At 36.4% G+C, this 20,164-nt stretch overlaps 1 protein-coding gene, 1 long non-coding RNA gene and 1 other non-coding gene across 3 annotated transcripts; all 3 read right to left on the bottom strand.

The window, feature by feature from the left end:
• Window positions 1-5,604: 5,604 nt before the first annotated feature.
• On the bottom strand, window positions 5,605-6,108 carry LOC103864205. The gene has a single exon (XM_009141958.3). It carries the CDS (start codon window positions 6,106-6,108, stop codon window positions 5,605-5,607), a length of 504 nt encoding a protein of 167 aa, XP_009140206.1.
• Window positions 6,109-8,375: 2,267 nt separating this feature from the next.
• LOC103864204 lies at window positions 8,376-13,213 on the bottom strand. Its single transcript, XR_632183.3, has 2 exons — window positions 8,921-13,213; window positions 8,376-8,834 (listed from the first exon to the last, which is right to left on the bottom strand). It is a non-coding gene; the product is annotated as an uncharacterized LOC103864204 (long non-coding RNA).
• A 2,125-nt stretch (window positions 13,214-15,338) lies between these two features.
• LOC117133844 lies at window positions 15,339-15,445 on the bottom strand. Its single transcript, XR_004457885.1, has one exon. It is a non-coding gene; the product is annotated as a small nucleolar RNA R71 (small nucleolar RNA).
• Between the last annotated feature and the right edge of the window lie 4,719 nt (window positions 15,446-20,164).

Below are 20,164 nucleotides of genomic sequence, written 5' to 3'. Positions count from 1 at the left end.
AAAATGATAAATATAAATATTGATTTCTTAAATGTATCATCATTGTTGAAGAATTAAACTATTAAAATTTATTTTAATTATTTCTAAGATTTTATATGCAAAGAAGAAAATTAAGTTTTGCAGCTAACGCAAAATCACCAAAACCAGATAGACAACATCGATTGTAAAATAATAAAAGAAGATTAGGTTTTTTACTCTCGATTTGTTTATTATCTACATCTGTAAAACTGTGCTTTTGTTCTCGTTTCTGTTTCACTAATACGATTTATGTCTCTTTTTTTCTTTAACTTTTCTGTGAATTCAGTGAATTATATAAGTGTCAATTTAATAAGATGGACATCTTTAAAAATTAGTTCCACTCGAGATACATATCTAAGAATCAAAATTTTGAAGAAAATCACCGGCAAACTCTATTCATAGGTTAGTGTTCAAATCAATTATATCCCGCTCTTATAGAATATAAATGTATGTTTAGTATATATTCACCATTTTTGTCTAAAAAATCATCTAATTCTAGAACAACAAAACAAATTATTCTAGTATATATAATACCTTACCATTCTAGTATATGTAAACTATGTACAGTAGAAATTCTATAAATTAAGAAACACCATAAATTAATAAATTTTTTCGGTCCCAAGTTGGGTCGGTTCAAAATATAAAACAAATCTATAAAATAATAACACAATAACTTTTTAGAAAATTCTGTGTAAATATATTGTCCCATTAAAATCAGAAATTAATAATTTAAATGTATATACAATTTATTTTAAGTACAAAATCCAATATATTATTTCTTAACACATAATATATTTTGATGAGATTTAGTAAAATTTTATCTAAAACCACATTTGGGTTCTATGAGACCCATTTTTGTGTATACCAAATAATATGATAAAACTAATATAAATGTCAAATTTCAAAAATAATTGTTCTATATACACTAAAATCAAATATTTTTCTTATTTTAGAAAATAAATATGTCTTTCATAGAAAAATCTAAAAAATAATTTCTTTTTTTGTAAATTAATAACTATATAAATTAAGAAAATATCAAAGTTTCAGCATTATTAATTTATAGAGTTTTTACTGTATAAACTAAGAATTGTTTGATATATTAATGATAAGCCAGAAAACTTATAATAAATAGTTCAAATCTCTCATTCTTACAATTATAATAGCTAGATAGGGTATTAGGGAGAAACAAATATTAGACGAATGATCAAATCTTTTATTCTTCGAACAAACTCAAAATGAGGTGATTGAAATCTTGTCATGATATTTCATTAAAAGATTTTTAGGAATAAAAATCAAGACTAAATTATTTAATCTGAATGAAATAATATATATATATATATGTATATTGCTTCCAATATTAAAAATCTCTTCGATTTGAAGAAGTATATTTCTGGGATTTTCAAGATCAAATACCATATCAAAAACCACCTATTTAATAAATAATTTGTATACATAAAAGTATATACATTAGAGTAAGTATATAAATCAAAACCAATATCTTTTGTTTATTTACAATCATGTTTTTGGTAAATAAATCAAAACAATCAATTTATTTACTTTATATGATATATAATTAAACTTTAGTGATATTGACATAGATATACAGTATATTTTAATATAAATATTTATTATTGACAATTTCTACTCATATAATTTTATTAACATTTGTATATTTGGTGTAAGAAAAATTTAAACTGTTAATCACAACACATTTAATATGAGATTTTTCAATAAAAAATTCAAAATTAAAATACTAAGATCTCATTTACTTTTCAATGAAAATTTTGAAATTAACATATTTTTATAATTTAATATAGTATATAATTTAATTTAAATGATACTAATATATATAAAATACGAAATATTTATTAGTTAGATTTCATATTCGTACAATTTATGATACTTTGTATCTTGCTTGAATAAAAAGAAACTGAGTTTGTAAGTAACCTCCACATTAATCTGAGGGGAAAAACACGAGGGGAGTCAACCATATGTCTTATACCAACTCCTCCCTCTGTCTTAGGCTTGCAAACATCCTCCCATGCCACTTTCACTTGCTTGTCAGAGTTTGGAGACCCAGACCAGAACACCCACTAAACATTCTCTCAATTGTTTCGGGAGACCGAAAACTGAGCACCAAAGTTTTATGTTGCTAACTATGACTGAGTAGATAACTTGAAGCCGACCAGCATAAGAAATAGCTTTTCTTGACGAAGACAGAAGCCACGTTCTAATCTTATCAATGAGAGTTTCATAATCATCTCGGGTCATTGATTTTTGGTGAGAGGGAGTCCCAGGTACCAGACTGGGAGAGTATCAATAGAGATGCCCATACGTTGAAACTCATCACAGAAGGACAGAGCTATTCTTCCTGCCATATATATAGACAAATTTTCCAGATTGATATTTAGACCTGATGGCCTTTCAAATTCATCCAAAACAGCAAAAAAAAATTATGGAGATAACCTGAGTCTCCATCCATGAAGACCATGATTTAGTCCGCAAAGCTCTAATGTGTACGATTGACTTCGGTGCAAGTTCAGTGGGTGTTGAAAGTGCAAGTTCATGACAACACATGAGATATTCAAGAAACTTGTTTCCAAAGTGCAAGTTCCAGACGAGACATCAGTGAAAAATTGCGCAACACACTGGATAAATTTATACTTTCAAGCCGATCTTTGCATCAACAAGACCATGACATTCGGAAAAAAAATTCAGCACAGTGGAAGAAGACAAACAAGCTTTTATCTTTAAAGATAACATGATTAAGATGCTAGCGGCAAAATCGGCGGGCACTTATCAAGAACCTCGACAACATTCTTCCTACGATAAGCAGGATAAGAAAAAAAAAGTTTTTTACTCTGTTGCCGAGAACAAGCCAATTGAATCAGCCACTATAGCACCGGACAGATTGTGGAATGTCTGGGACAGACTGGTAGACAGACAAGCTCCTCAGTCCTACGACGAGACCAAGTTCTGTGATTATAATAAGGCAAATAGCTAGGCACTGTAGATCTTAAAATCTACACTAAGTATTTAATAGTGATCGAGAGTTTAATCGAGGGATGATAAAATGATGTAGGCAACGATATCTTTAGAGCACAACGATGTAATAAGTTTCCAGTTGGCAAAGATGGATTTTACTGATGAATAAGGGTGAATACAATGAATGAAGTGAGATCAATGTTACAAACGAGATCGATAATAGAAAAGATCTCAAGCTAGGTGAAAACAAGATCGATGTGTGGGTGTAGCTCTTTCTTGAGTTTTCAACGTGTCCCCTCTCGTATCCATCGATTTCTTCTTATAGTAGTTTGACTCTGCGATCTCCGCAACTACTCCGCGATCTCTGGCTCCTTGAGTAGATCTCTTCCAGCACGTCGCAGTAGGGCCTCTTTACTGATCGCGTGGCCCAAGTCATTTAGGCCCAATTACCTAATTGACCGAAATTAGGTCCAACAGGCACAACACCAAAGAATGTAAGCAACTGTAGGACACACTCATGGTGGCGTTTACCAAAGGAAAAGTAACTCCCGAACCACCAAAACAAAAACTTGCGAAAACAAGAAAAGCTACAGAAAAAGTATAGATAAAATCGTTAAAAGTTCCAAGATTGATCTCAAGTAGACCGCCCCAAAGACCAAGAAGCCGCTTCCCCACCTGCAGCCCAAAGGAAGCATGAAGGAGTAATCTGAACACTCTCACCGAATAAACATTATTATTAGGGGGATCATCTCCCTGCAAAAAATTTGTGAGATCAATGAAGGAATTCCAGATATGAGCAACAACAACAAAGCAATTGCCTACCAATCTGGAGGATGCCCTTCATGTCACTTTCTCGGAGGAGGATACCACCAATGTTGATACACCACATAACGACCCCAGATGGTGGAACTTTCCGTTACCAACTATGAAGTCACCATGGTTCTCATTGCCATGGGAAGCTCGGTCGACTTAATCTTCAAAGAAAGTCTAGACAAAATGAAAGCTAATCTCCGAGATGTGAAGCCTTCATCTCGATCTCTCACCGGTTTCAAAGGAACGTTACTCAGCACAATCCAACTAAATGTATTTACAGGAGAAATAAACAGTCTCCGGTTTGTTTGGCTTATAATTTCAGATGGTGGATCTCTATGGGTAGCATGGCATAAGTCCCATTCCATCCTACACTGTAACTTATGGACGATTGCTGCTTCAACTTGCTACTCTTGGACATAGAAAGCTATCTTGAATCTTACACCACTTGTAAGACTGTTTGTAAAAAGAATATTGGGTAATGTTTACATACTAATTTTTTGGCACAATGACTGGACGCCTCAAGGTCCTCTGATTGATGTCATTGCCCCGAATGGTATGAGAGACCTCAGACTCCAAATCACTGCCTCGGTTTCAGATACTTGTTCCTTGGAAGGCTGGATAGGGATGGAACGAATCAAAATTTATGGCTGAAGCTGAATTGACTCTTCATATGAATCTCACCACCTTACAAAATCCATTCTTGTCATTGACTCTGCTTGTGTGGTAAATGGAAAATGCTCAAATGGTTTCTCTTCCCAACTAATTTGGGAGGAAATGAGGTCGCACTCTGATCCCGTGGACTGGTTTCATGAAATATGGTTTAAAGGAGCAACACCACGATGGGCTTTTCACATGTGGGTTTCTCATCTGGATAGATTGCCGACAAGAACTCGTTTGGTTGCATGGAGTTTCAATGTTTCAACCTAGTGTAGCTTGTGTTTTAGGAATGGCGAAATACAAGACCACCTGGTCCTCAATTGCGAATACAGTAACAAAGTTTGGCGCTCTATCATGTCTAGGCTTGGAGCTTCTCAGCATATGCATTGCACATGGACAGAACTCTTATCTTGGATCAAGCAGGTTTCAGTGGCAGCTCCTTCTACCCTTCGAAAAGTCGCAGCTTAAGTCACAACCTATCACTTATAACATCAATCACAATTAGACATCCATCCCTGCGAAGACCATCTTCAAGCAAGTGGATCCTCAGGTGCGTAACATTATTCTCGCGAGATCATCAACGAAAAGTTTCAGAGACTTTCTTAGACGTCGGTTTGTCTTAAGTTAATAGACTTTTTATACCTACACCTTGTCACAACCTAGTTGTCATCATTTCTTTACCTCGTTTTTATATTTTATTTTTACGGGCGAAACAAAATCTAGGATGTATTCGAATCCAAACTTTTTCATTTTTAAATCTGACTCCAGGACACTTCGGTTTTGTAAAACGTTTTCCTAGTTTCCATAACCGCATTTCCTTAAAATCGTTGCTAATCTGTTGTATTTCTCTTGTAATTTCATATCCGGTTGTTGGAGTCCTACATAAACAAGAGAACTTATAATTTGGCAGAATCTTATGCTCTTGAGAAAACAAATAATATACTTACTCATGTTCCGCATTGATATTCAGTGTAATAAGTCTAAAAACATTTTTTTTTCATAGAAGATAGCACAATCAGTCGGCAGTCAATCAAGCACAACTTATATTAAAATCTTAATAATTAAGCCCAAAAGCATAAGTAATATAAAAGAAAAGGTTTAAACTAAAAAATGATAGAAAAACCCTAATAATTATCGCTCAAGATATCTATGAAGTTGCATAGACAAATTTAGGTATCCCTTAATCTCTACACATCGATCGCTGTTCAAACCGACGAGGTTGAACTTAGAGGTGAACTTGCCACGGCTGGTCCAAGGAGGCAACCGAATCTTCGCCCGACCCATCACAACAGTACCTTTCGATGTTGCAGGATCTCTTCTAGAATGTACTTTGATCAATTCAATGTAAATATATTTGTATGAAGAACAATCTAAAGGAAACACTAATCTTTCATTGAATTGATGGAAGCCACGGAAAGATCTCACCCCAATTGTTTCTTGTTCATCTTCTTCCTTTATCCATGCCATAACTCTGAAGTACTCAGCACCCATGTGAGCTTGCGTAAGGTCTCTTTCATCTTTTGTGAATCCTTCAAAGATATTCACGACTAACTGTGTGTTTACTGGCTCTTGCACTTTTTTCCCCTTACGGATCAGTCTTTGCTTTTTGTCTGTTTTTTGCTCATCGTTCATCATGGACACCTGAAAAATCAATTTACGGGTTTTTGATTTTTTAGAATGTTTAAGAGCTATCTATTATATATATACAGACATATATTTTATGGATGAAGGACGAGATTAGTTTTTATTTCTTTATTTTATGATATTGTAAGTATCATCAAAAAGTAATTCTAAGAATTATTTTTAGAAAATATCTTAAAATATACTATGTTAAAATATACTATGTTCAAATTTTAGAAAATATCTTAAAATATAGACATATATCTTTTTTTTTTGATAACTACGGATCCCAAAAGATTTTTACGAGGCCTGCCTGCAGGATCCGCGTTTTCTCACCACTTAAGGTGCTCTGGGTGGTCAAGAGGAATCGAAAAATATAGACATATATCTTAACTTATTTAACCAAAATATCTAGATTTTTTTTGTCATCCAAAATATCTAGATTTAGTTCTGAATAGGAGTGTCAAAATGAGTTAACTCGCTGAGCTCAGCTCAACTCATAGTGAGCTCGGCTCTTTCATGAGCTAGCTCAGCTCAGCTCATTTATTATATGAGCTTCAATATATAAATTCGAACTCAGATCATCTGGATCATGAGCTAAATGAGCTAACTCGTGATCTAAATAAAAATAATTATAACATAAAAAGTGATAAAATAACTTCTATATTATTGTTCAAAATTTAAATATTCAAAAATTCAAAACATAAATATTAAATACTAAATAAAAACCAACACATGACAAAAAAAACAACACCTAATATAAATTGAATTAAAGCAAAACCAATGATCCAAAAATATTAATCATAATTTACCGTGAGTTCTGAATTACGATAAGCAAAAACGAGAGAGACGTATGTCAAATTTGGGATCAACAAAGTTTGTGAGAGAGATGATAGGGTTAACGTGGGTTTATATAGAAGATTTTGATAATTCCTAAACATTATAGTTTCTTTTTTATTTCTTCGAAAAAATTATAAATAAATTTTAGAAGTTTAATTTCCATATTACTTATATGTATGTTTTACGTTTTAATTTTAGAAGATAAATATGATTAATATAGAAGTTATCTTTTAAGAAGATTTGGTTTGACATTTTAATTTTAGAAGATAAATATGATTAATATAGAAATTATATGTTTTTTACATAAAAATAGAAGTTATCCAAATATAATATATATATAAATATATATATATATATATATATAATATTATAAATAATTGTAAGTATAAAAATGAACAAGCCCTTGAGCCAGTTCGTGTTCATTAAAGATCGTTCATATAATTCGTGATCTAATTTAAGCTCGATCATTAAACTTATTTATTAAACTCATTTATTAAATGAACTTAAAATATAGAGATCATACTTATGAAAAAACAAGTCGAGATGAATCAGATCATGAGCTGTAGCTCCTTTTGACACTCCTAGTTCTGAAAGATCTGTAAAATAATATTTTTTAGTTGCCTTATTAATACGTTTACAATTTTAATAGCCTGGTCGTGGCCATGGAAGTAACTCTATCACCACCATCGAATCATCTTCACCACCGTCACCATCACCAAAACAACAGCTCCTGCGGTAAAATATGGGTGACTTTTTCATGATTCAATTGTTTCTCTGGATCTAACAATCTCGATATTAATGATGGAAGGCACATTAAGAGCCTTCAGGAAAAAAAAGATTGGGTTTGCAAGCATATTATTACATAACTTGGATGTCTCGGATAGTCATTGAAAATGGCGACAATACACATTATTTCTCACTCTCCAGCTCGCTGAAAATGCTGACTCATGATGATGATGATGTTCAGTTTCTAATTTACGCAGTAACAGAAGAAGGATAAAGAAAGCCCTATGCTTGTGAAAGAATCTGAGAGACTGAGATTGCTCCTTTTTAGCCAATCTCCCGAGTGTAGTCTGCGATGTTATCAAGGGAGAGAACGAGGAAGGAGATTTTGATGATGACAATGAGTGTTCTGTGTTCATGAGAGCTGTTATTGAGAATGGAAGGATCAGAAACATACACTACAAGAAAAAAGGCTTTTGTTAGCGGACGAAAAACGCTATCTAAAAATATGATAGCGGTTTATGAAGCGCTGTATCATCGCCCGTCATAATAGGTCAAACACATTAGATAGCGGTTTTTAGTATTGTTATCTTATTGTCATATATTATAGCGTTCTTTTGCGTGCAATTAAATATTTTTTAATAACGTTTTATTTTTGCTATTATATATTATTAAAATATAAAAAAAAATTAAAAAAAAAAAGAAGAAAAATCACAAAATACAGTTAAAATATATAATATATTAAATTATTTTTACTAAATAATTGAATTTGGTTTACATATTAAAGTAGGTTTACAAAATTAACCTAATTAAAAACAAACAAAAAACTAAACGTAAAAAAAAATATACAGTTTACCGCTAAACCTAAAAACCCTAACTCCTCGTGCCTCCATCTATTTTGCCGCAGAGCTCCAACAGCCGCCTCCTTTACCGGATCTGTCAACCACCATCACGAACTCCTCCACCATCGACGCTTCAAACCAAGCTGTCAGCTACGCCATATGCTTTCCTCCTCCATCCTCGACGCTTCAGCCATGCCGTCAGCCGCGTCCTCCATCGCCAAGCTCTCCGCCAGATCAGGTCCTCATCTGCCATATTCATCCATCCTCGACGCTTCAGCCATGTCCTCCGTCGTCCTCCTCCATATTTTATCTCTGTCAATTGTCAGCAGCCTCTGCCTTCATACAAACGAATCAGAATTGATATAGAAAAAGAACAAAAAGATGGAAACTTGAGAGACATTTGATAGCGAATAACAACTTACAACTGAGTTGATTTGTTGTAGAGAGAAATCACTCCGTGGATTTTTTGTTGATTTGTTGTTAACAGAGAATCGTGAGAGATGAGAAACTGTAAAGGAAGAAAGAAACAGATGAGATCTATAGCGTGTGTGTGTGTGTGTGATAGATGGTGAGAGATGAGGCTAGTGAAACCCAGAATCTGAGACTTGTGAAAGAAAGAGATCGATAGAGTATAGAGGAAGAGAAATGAAAAGATAGATTAATTCTTATCCGTTGGATTACAAGTAATCAATGGTTTAAAATATTAATCCAAATTTTGAGGAACTGACCAATAAGAAGAAAGGTGGAAGATCACAAAGGAGTGATTTTGAGCCTTTGGATCAAAATCAATCAAAGGCCAAAAAACAACTAATAAAGATTATACTTTTAATTATCTATAATTATTTAAAAATGTCAAAATTTAAATAAATTTATATAGAATTTTAACTAAAAGTTTTCCATTTGAATTTTGTGGTTATGTGATTTAAAAACTAATTTGATAAAAAGATTTTAAATGCTAGTATTTCTTCTTTTTTGTTGTTTATTTGTTTAGTGGTTTTTTATTTTCGAAATGTATAATGTAAAATTTTATATGTTGTATATAATTTGAGAAATATATTATATATACATATATATTATAAAATTATATTTTATTTAAAGTTTGAGGTTTAGTGTTCTATCACATAGGTTGAAGTATGTGGTTTAGGGTTTATGGTTAAAGTTTGAAAATAGATATATTGCTTAAGATTAATTTTTTTTTAAAAAAGTTAATTTTAAGATTTGGAGTTTAAGTTTTCAAGTATTATAAAGCTTATTGTATTAGAATTTAAAGTTTGTGTATAGAGTTTAGGGTTTGAAAACTTGTTTAGGGTTTAGGGATTCAAAATATCAAACATAGCGTTTTAGTTATAAGTGTTACGGGAATCAATACATAGCGTTTCTTACCTAAAGTGCTATGTAAACTATGTATCATAAAATTTAAAATCCAACCCAACTAAAGATAGCGTTTTTATTTTTAGAAACGCTATCTAAAACTAAAGGATGTATCAACCATAGCAGAAACGAAAAAAACGCTATCCTACTCCGTTATAAAAACTCATTTTTCTTGTAGTGATAGTGGCCAAATCCTCTAATTCTGGGCTGCAATGGCCATTACTGGAGGCCTGTATGATTGCAATGGCCTTCCTGATAGAATCAGAAACTTTCACCGGCAAAAGAATATCTAAGCTTTAGAGGTGAAGTCCCAGCATCTTAATAATTAATATTAAGATTTAGATGTAAAGTAGCACTGTAGCAGCATATTAATCTTTATCTTAAATTGTTCCAAACTTTAGGCTTCAACATAAAAAATGTTGTCTTGATCTCCAGCCTACGTCAAGGTTTGTGGCAGTCTAGCATTAAAACATATAAACACGATAGAGCTTTTTTTTTTGCTCAATCAAAAGCACTGCGTTATAAACAGCCAAGTTAAAAAACTATGTCTGAACAATCTTTAGGCTTTGGGTGTATAAGAAGAATGCTCTTGCCTCTCGAGTCGTGACTCTTGAACACTTTTCTCTTCGTGTTCTTCAGAACTAGGCATGGGCGCTCAGGTACCCGTTCAGGTTCGGTCGAGTGCTTCGGGTTTTCAGGTTTTCGGATAGAGAGGTACAGAACCCGTTCGGGTTATTTTATACTTCAGATCGGGCTTGGATTTTTAAGGTTCGGGTTTGGATTAATTCGGATATAACCGAACTGTGTAACAAATAAAAAAAATTCTATGTATCCTTGATTTGATTTTGTGAGACCAGAAACAATATTGTTGAAGTTAGAAGATTGAACAACTTAATATAAGATTTACGATCTTTCTGATTTGTTATTACATTGAGGAACACGAGTCTGTATTCTTTTTTTTCGTGTAATTTCTATTTGTATTATATTGAATAGAAAATGGTAAAGAATCCATCTATTCATAAATCAAAATCAAAGAGACATCAAAATCAAACCTGGATAATCATGAATATTTGACCTCATGCCTGTGTAAAGAGCAAAGAGAAAACAAATCGCAAAACTACTTGTAATCAAACATAAATCAAAATCTCAAAGTATAGTGATTCATACATGTAATCGGTCATAAAATGAGTTTAAGTATGTACTGAACATATACGTTGAAGAAGGAGAAGACGGAAAAATGAATGAGAATGGAAGATATACGTTTAGGGTTAGTAATATATATATATATATATATATATATATATATTATTTTTTTTGGCAATTCCGTAGTTTTTATTTAAAGAAAAAATAGACGCTTCTTATATTTTGGGTTAATATAGTGTTCTCTAGTAATTAGATTTGGACCAACATTTTTTTCAATTGATTCTTCGGCTGCCACGTAAGCTAAACTGTCATTATAATTAAGTGACACCTAAATAGAGTATCTTTTTAATTAGTACAAATTTAAGATTACAATTTTTTAAATGATCCTCTGTTAATATATGAAGGATGATATACAATTGATGCGGGCTTTGCTATGGATTTTGGGCCTCATGTTTCGATGAAAAGAGCAGCCCATCAGTCCGATAGAGTCAACCATAATCATCTCTTTTCGCTAGGAATAGAACTTTAGGGTTCATTGCCGATATAGGCTCTGTCGCGACTTCTGATCTTCATCTTCACCGAAACCCTCCCAATTACAGATTTTTCGTTGTTAAATCCCTTATTAATATTTCATCTTCGTTTTGGTTTACACAGCCTGTCATCGTCTTTTTCTTTGTCTCAATTGGTTCATGATTTCTCTGCTATGATTCGTAAGGAAAATCGCCGGCCAGCTAACTCGAATATGCTTCCACAGAGAACATATCTCACTCCTCCGCCGTGACCGCCTATGGTTTCTCCAATCGGCTTCTTCCATAGGAGGAAGAATATCAGAGACTGCAGGAGAGAAAAGACACAGAGGGATTAATACGCAGAAGAGCAACGCTACCGTTCAAGATCTTATGAGAATTTCCATAGCAGCATCTTCAGCCATTAATGGCGGCATGAAGAAATTACTTGGTGGCGGAGGAGGGAAGACATCACTTGGCGGTTGTGGTGGTTTAACTGGCAGTCTGGCACCTGCAGTTCCCGTCAAGTTCTCCAACGACACCGAGCGGCTTCAGTTTATAAACGGCATAAGAAAAGTTCATGTTGGTGCTTATATCAAAACGTGTCATTGAACTCTCATTTGAGGTTTCCACTTCCTTCTCTGACCTATTGTCTATCATTTGAGCATAGAGCGGTGATGAACTAGCTGATTTATTATAATGTATTTTAATATTTCTATGAATTGTTAAAATCTAACTTTAGCTATTTTGGACCCGTTTTAAAGTGCATGTAGGCTCTCTTTTTAAACATACCTCCACTACAAGAAACCTATTTTCTTTTTTTTGGTAAAAACAAGAAACCTATGTTCATTTCCTTTTATTGATATTGTCAACCAAACAACTGGCAAGAAAGACAAATCTATTGCAATTCCTTGGTGACGTCTTACATATTAAAATGTATACTGACTCCTTCTCATCATATTATTGATAATTCGAAACAAAACGGTGAGAGAAAAATACACTTGATCCCATAGTCAACTGCGTCGTATCTAGGGTCACACAACACATCAGACTTTCTGTGATCAAAATATATATGCTGTATAACAACTTGCGGCGCAAAAATACTCTGTTTCATGAGGTTCGCTTGTGTACATTTTTTAAAAGCTGTTTAAGCAAGTTTAATTACACTGCCTGCATGGTCATCGATGTTTAAAGAATCAAAAAAGTTATCCACACTTACCGAGTTACCGTTATTAAAAAAAAAAAATACAGGACAATTAGTCATACTACTGTTCACCAAAGCGTTTCTTCAGGATTGGTTGTATCTAATGTAACTAAAATCAACGCAATACTCTAACACAGCTTCTATGGAGCAAGACAATTGTTACAGGAAGAGAAGTAGACCACCACCACTGTACATCTCATTGGAAGCGTATAAGCTGCTATAATCCACAGTCTCACATATTCTTAAATGAATCACCCGCTTAAAATATGCAGCAAACTAAGCTCGCCAGCTGAGGATCCAGCCACGTAAACCTAAGCAATTTTATCGCATTCAAGAAGGCAAGCTTCCCGTATCTTAAGTCCGCCTAACCAAATATAAACACACAGATTGACAGATGGTCCTACTGTGACACACATGTATGCTAAAAGTTTTTGCTCATCTGCAGGTCAACAAACAGGTCACGCAGCAGCTAGGATGGTTTGTCTTAACCAACATTACCGGCTTCTTGATATCTTGCATATTTGCATTGTTTTATCCATTCATCCATGAGCATTTTCATCATATAGATTAGGTTTCAGACATGTTTAGGTTGCATTTTGCATACATGAGTCTCTATTAGGTACTGGAATACCACATGAGGCTATTTGGAGCTCAAAAGAGGTGAAAAGGTGACCATTGAACGAACCGAGCATGGGAGCGACCTCCCGGAGCGACATCACGAAGTCGCTGTGTCCCACTTCTCAGAGCGACCTTCCTAAAGCGACGCCATGAAGTCGCTCGCGTTCTCATTACTCCGAACAGTCTTAGATGACCCTGGAGCGACCTCTCAGAGCGACCTACCAAAGTCGCTCCCGATCCAGAGCGACCCGTTGGAGCGACTGCACAAAGTCGCTCGCGTTTTCACGTCCGGAGACACACAACTCGCTCTCGGAGCGACCTCTCGCAGCGACCCAGCGAGGTCGCTCCCGAAGCCTGGAGCGACTTGTCGGAGCGACGAGCCGAGGTCGCTCCGCGCCTATTATCTGCTCGATTTCTATTTTACTTAAGGGCCTTTTGGTCATTTCATTATGCACGTTTTGCACTTGGAAAAACCTATGTTTTAAACATCTTTTGTAGCCACCAGTGGCAGATTATCTTTTATCTTTTGATCTATTGAGAAAGACACAAGAACTCTCTTGAGAAGTTCATCTCTTGGATTTTGATTGTTATGTTCTTGTGTTCTTGTTGATTTCTTATCTATTTCTTTACATGATTAATCTGAAATCCAATATGGGTTTAAGAGGAATCATGGAGATTAGTGAGTAATCACCTTTTGAATTCATGGGTTAGGGAGATTAAGGGTGATTAGGTTAGTTCTAGGATGTTTTAGTGTAGATCATTCTTGTTCCTTGCTAGTAGAGTAATCATAATGCATCTTCTGAGTTGGCCACTCAAAAGTTGATCCAATAGGCATTTCCACCCAAAAGGTGTTTGATGAAATGCCCGAGACAACTCTCCTAGGCTTTTAGTATACTTTGCCAAAGACATTTGTTGTTAAAGATGCTAAGATAGCTAATAGACTTGTTAGTAATGATTGCTTTCATATTATTCAACCAAAGACATTTGATGTTTGAGATATGTTAGCAAATGAGCATTCATCTAGACATAGAGCTTGCTTAGAATTGTGTCTAGGCTTAAGGTTGATAGTTTGATTGATCATTTGCCATCCTTAGTTCGATACTTGATCACCCAAGGTCTAATCCCTATGCCCATGAGTTCTCTTTTCCCTTAGTCAAGAAAGTATCATTCTGTTATTGCTTTCTAGTTTAGTAGTAGTTTAAAACCCATCTAAATCATTGGTTGCACTTAGATTAAGTGAGTACTTGCATTCTCAGTGCTTTGATATCCCTCAGAACTGGTTCGACAATCTTTTATACTACAACATTTGTCTTAGGAGCCTTGAAAACTCCTAACATCAAATTGGCGCCGTTGCCAAATTCTGAGTAGATTTGAACATTGAGATTTAGTCACTTGCTTGAGACTAAGTCATTTTTATTTTCTTTTGTTACTGATTCTCTTTCTTCACCTCCCTTTAATCTACAGGTGTATGAACTTGAGGAGCAGGGGTCCATCAAACCTAGTTCCAATAGCTGCAGACATCAGAGCTTTAGAGAGAGAGTGTGCTAGAAATAGAAGAGAAGAAGAGCAACAGGCTCACTTGCAGAGATTGACACTGATATGGGAGACATACCTCAAAACCAACAGCGAGCAGCTCGACCCATTGGCACTTACGACCGCCCCAACATTCATGGTCATAGATTGGGAATCCGAGCACCCGCTGTGGCAGCCAACAACTTTGAGATCAAATCAGGACTCCTCAACGTGATCGAGAACAACAAGTATCATGGCTTGGCTCTAGAGGATCCATTTGATCACTTGGACAGGTTCGACAGCTACTGTGGGTTGTCAAAAACCAATGGTGTGTCCGAAGATGCCTTAAAGCTCAAGCTATTCCCTTTCTCTTTGGGGGATAAGGCACGTCAGTGGGAGAAGTCTCTACCCAGTGACTCCATCACTACTTGGGATGACTGCAAGAAAGCATTCTTGGAGAAGTTCTTCTCTACTTCAAGAACTGCTAAGCTGAGAAACGAGATTTCCAGCTTTCAACAGAAGAACTTGGAAGGCTTCAGTGAAGCCTGGGAGAGATTCAAGGGCTACCAAGCTCAATGCCCACACCATGGCTTTTCTAAGGAGAGCTTGCTGAGCACATTCTACCGTGGTGCTCTTCCTAAGTACAGAGCCAGACTGGATACAGCTAGCAATGGGTTCTTCTTGGGGAGAACTGAGGAGGATGCAGAAGAGCTGGTTGACAACATGGTAAAGAGTGATGCAGTCTACAGTGGAGACCACGACAGAGGCAGTAGAACAGATGATAAGCAGACGAGGAAAGAGATCAAAGCTTTGGAAGACAAGATCGACCTACTCATTGCTGAAAAAGCCACCCAAGAGCAGCTGAAGTTTGTTGGTAACTCCAAGCAGGAAGATCCACTTGCTGTCAATGAGGTTGAGGGTTGGAAGGTCAAGAGGAGTTGTGTTTCATCAACAACAATGGTAGCTGGTACAAAAAGGAGCCCAACTTTCAGTACAACAACTACCAACAGAAATCCTACCCAACAACCAACAGAGTGGCTATCCGCCAAGAAACAACCAGCAAGGCAGCTATCAGCCTCAGCAAAACCCCTCGTCTGGTTCCTCTGCTCCTCAAGAGAGCAGCACTGATACCTTACTGAAGCAAATCTTGGAGTCTCAGACTAGAAGTGAGAAGCAAGTTGGTTATGAGTTGAAGAACCTTCATTCCAAGATTGATGGGAGCTACAATGAGCTCAACAACAAATTCTCACACCTTGCTTCTACAGTCAGGAATTTAGAGAATCAATTTGCTTCCATGAACACTCACCAGAATCGCCAGCAAGGATCTCTACCTGGAAAGTCTGACCAAAATCCCAAGGAGGCCAAAGCTATCACCCTTAGGAGTGGTAAGCAGTTACCTCCTAGAACCCTCACCAAGGATGCTGAGAAACTAGGTGAGGGGGTTGCCATCAACATAGATGATGAAGTGGTGATTGTTGATGAGAAGATCAATGACGAGATCTTGGAGAAGATAGTGGAAGCCAAAGGTAAAGGAAAGGTTGGAGAGGAGAAGAAGACAGTAAAGGATGGTGAAGTTGTTACTCCAGCAAGTGAAAGTTCTTTTGTTCCTCCTCCCTATGAACCCAAACTTCCATTCCCTGGTAGATTCAAGAAGCAGCTGCTAGAGAAGTACAAGGCTCTGTTTGAGAAGCAAATGAGTGAAGCTCAGGTTGCAATGCCCATCATCGATGCTTTCATGTTGATTCCTCAATACAACAATTTCCTGAAAGATGTTGTAGCTGCAAAGAAGAAGGAGATGGAAGGCATGATGATTCTTACCCATGAGTGCAATGCCATCATCCAGAGGCTTGATGTTCCAGAGAAATTAGAGGATCCAGGAAGCTTCACACTACCTTGTGCTCTTGGACCTATGGTATTTGAGAAAAGTCTCTGCGATTTGGGAGCTAGTGTCAGCTTGATGCCTTTGTCTGTTGCAAAGAAGCTTGGATTCACTCAGTACAAGAAGTGTAGACTCTCTCTGGTGTTAGCTGATCGTTCAGTGAAGTACCCTGTGGGCATCTTAGAGGACCTCCCTGTGAAGATTGGAAGGTATGAGATACCTACAGATTTTGTGGTGCTTGAGATGGGTGAGGAGGCTCAAGATCCATTGATTCTAGGAAGGCCATTCTTAGCTACAGCAGGAGCTATTGTTAATGTGAAGGAGGGCACGATTGATCTCCATTTGGGTAAAGAGAACATCCTCCACTTTGACATCAAGGGGAAAATGAGGAAACCAACTGTGTTCGGGCAAGCCTTCTACATTGAAGAGATGGGCACTCCTGCTGATGAGCACCTTGAAGAGTTACCACCTGAGGACGACGAGGAGGGAGCATCTCCCTCTACTCATTCCCTATAGAAGGTAACCCACCACACTCCCTTGTATATACCATTTCATTTTTGCATATTAGTCTTCTTTTCGGTATCTCTCTCTACTTGACGACACAGAGACTGTGTAACTCAAGTTTGGGGGAGGTACCAAGTATTTGATCATGTTTGCTTTGATGTTGTTTCATTGAGTCATGCATGGCATACCTATTTGCATAGATAAAAAAAAAAAATCAATCATTTAGTTTGCATCATTTGCATTTTTAGGAGAGTCTAGAGCATATAGGTTGCATTCACTTGCATTGGGAGCAATGATTTTAAATGCCTTGTAAAGAACACTACGTTGCACCTGAGTAGCTTTTGCACCTCTCAAAAAGACTTGTATGTTTCGAGCCTTGAAAACTCTTCCTGAAACTTGTTGATTGCTGAAACTCAGTCTTTGAAGCCAACTACAACCTTATTTGAACTGAACGAACTTAATGCTTCTTGCTCATGGTCCCTTGTGTACTGAGTCATGGCTATACACACTTGAGTTGTCACATCTTTTATGCCAATCTTTTTTGACAAACTCTAGTGGTAGACCACTCCCAAAACCTTTCCCTCCTTTTAAGCTTTCATTGTTTGATGAGTGAGGCCTTTTCGGAAAGTCTTACATGTGCATAATGTTGAGAGTATCGGGAACGACAATGCTTGATCTTCATTCTTGCTAGATTGGGCACTCTATTGTCTAGCTATAGGTGGGGGGTGAGTGTTGTGATTATGATTTGGGAGAAATGAAAAAGGAAAAGAATAGACTCTTTGTGCTTAAGTGAATTGTTTTATTGGGATAAGTAGAGAAGCCTCTAGCTCAAGTTTTGAAAGTCTTGGCCCCCAGCCTAAAAAAAAAAAAAAAAAAAAAAAAAAAAAAAAAAAAAAAAACGAAAAAAAAGAGAAAAAGAAAAAGAAAAAAAAGAAAAGAAAAAGGGGCTAGCAAAGTTGTTAGGAGCTAAGAAATGTTTTGAGGTTGTGAAAAAATCCCTTGTAGATTTCAAAGAGAAGGAGTTAAAGTTCTTAGGATCTTTTGGTGAGAGATGTGAGTTGGGTTTGACATTTGGGAATGATTGTGTAATTGTATGTTTGGGAAAAGGGTAGAACAATGGAGATTGAGCATTGTATGCATGAGTTGGTCCCTTTCTTAGATATATTATGTGCAATGTCAAGGCTACTTGTTTTGAGAGTAAACCACCTTAAAGATCATATGTTTTGAACCTCTTGAATCACTTGAATAAAAGCCTTCCCTTACCCAACCAAATGACTTGGACCAACTGACCATTTGCAAGAATTCACCTGATGTTTTGTGCTTAATGAATGTGAGAGTTGGTTGATTTGAATGTGTGGATGCTTGATGATGAGTGTAAGAACAAAAAGAGTTAAGATAGGCCTAGAGAAGCTAGAGTGTAATAAGAGAGTGTGCTAGTTGTGTTTCTTTTGGCTATGTGCTCCCTCCTTCAACCTCTCTCCCTATGAGTTCTAGAAAGTTCACTTGTGGACAAGTAAAAGAACAAGTTTGGGGGAGTTGATATCTTGCATATTTGCATTGTTTTATCCATTCATCCATGAGCATTTTCATCATATAGATTAGGTTTCAGACATGTTTAGGTTGCATTTTGCATACATGAGTCTCTATTAGGTACTGGAGTACCACATGAGGCTATTTGGAGCTCAAAAGAGGTGAAAAGGTGACCATTGAACGAACCGAGCATGGGAGCGACCTCCCGGAGCGACATCACGAAGTCGCTGTGTCCCACTTCTCAGAGCGACCTTCCTAAAGCGACGCCATGAAGTCGCTCGCGTTCTCATTACTCCGAACAGTCTTAGATGACCCTGGAGCGACCTCTCAGAGCGACCTACCAAAGTCGCTCCCGATCCAGAGCGACCCGTTGGAGCGACTGCACAAAGTCGCTCGCGTTTTCACGTCCGGAGACACACAACTCGCTCTCGGAGCGACCTCTCGCAGCGACCCAGCGAGGTCGCTCCCGAAGCCTGGAGCGACTTGTCGGAGCGACGAGCCGAGGTCGCTCCGCGCCTATTATCTGCTCGATTTCTATTTTACTTAAGGGCCTTTTGGTCATTTCATTATGCACGTTTTGCACTTGGAAAAACCTATGTTTTAAACATCTTTTGTAGCCACCAGTGGCAGATTATCTTTTATCTTTTGATCTATTGAGAAAGACACAAGAACTCTCTTGAGAAGTTCATCTCTTGGATTTTGATTGTTATGTTCTTGTGTTCTTGTTGATTTCTTATCTATTTCTTTACATGATTAATCTGAAATCCAATATGGGTTTAAGAGGAATCATGGAGATTAGTGAGTAATCACCTTTTGAATTCATGGGTTAGGGAGATTAAGGGTGATTAGGTTAGTTCTAGGATGTTTTAGTGTAGATCATTCTTGTTCCTTGCTAGTAGAGTATTCATAATGCATCTTCTGAGTTGGCCACTCAAAAGTTGATCAATAGACATTTCCCACCCAAAAGGTGTTTGATGAAATGCCTGAGACAACTCTCCTAGGCTTTTAGTATACTTTGCCAAAGACATTTGTTGTTAAAGATGCTAAGATAGCTAATAGACTTGTTAGTAATGATTGCTTTCATATTATTCAACCAAAGACATTTGATGTTTGAGATATGTTAGCAAATGAGCATTCATCTAGACATAGAGCTTGCTTAGAATTGTGTCTAGGCTTAAGGTTGATAGTTTGATTGATCATTTGCCATCCTTAGTTCGATACTTGATCACCCAAGGTCTAATCCCTATGCCCATGAGTTCTCTTTTCCCTTAGTCAAGAAAGTATCATTCTGTTATTGCTTTCTAGTTTAGTAGTAGTTTAAAACCCATCTAAATCATTGGTTGCACTTAGATTAAGTGAGTACTTGCATTCTCAGTGCTTTGATATCCCTCAGAACTGG

The sequence above is a fragment of the Brassica rapa genome, chromosome A04 (genome assembly GCF_000309985.2).
Source record: "Brassica rapa cultivar Chiifu-401-42 chromosome A04, CAAS_Brap_v3.01, whole genome shotgun sequence".
Taxonomy (NCBI): Eukaryota; Viridiplantae; Streptophyta; class Magnoliopsida; order Brassicales; family Brassicaceae; genus Brassica; species Brassica rapa.
This window is presented reverse-complemented; position numbering and strand designations above follow the sequence as displayed.

Bases quoted from the DNA above. Each gene is read 5' to 3' on its own strand.
- LOC103864205 (XM_009141958.3), bottom strand. From the start codon at position 6,108: ATGATGAACGATGAGCAAAAAACAGACAAAAAGCAAAGACTGATCCGT.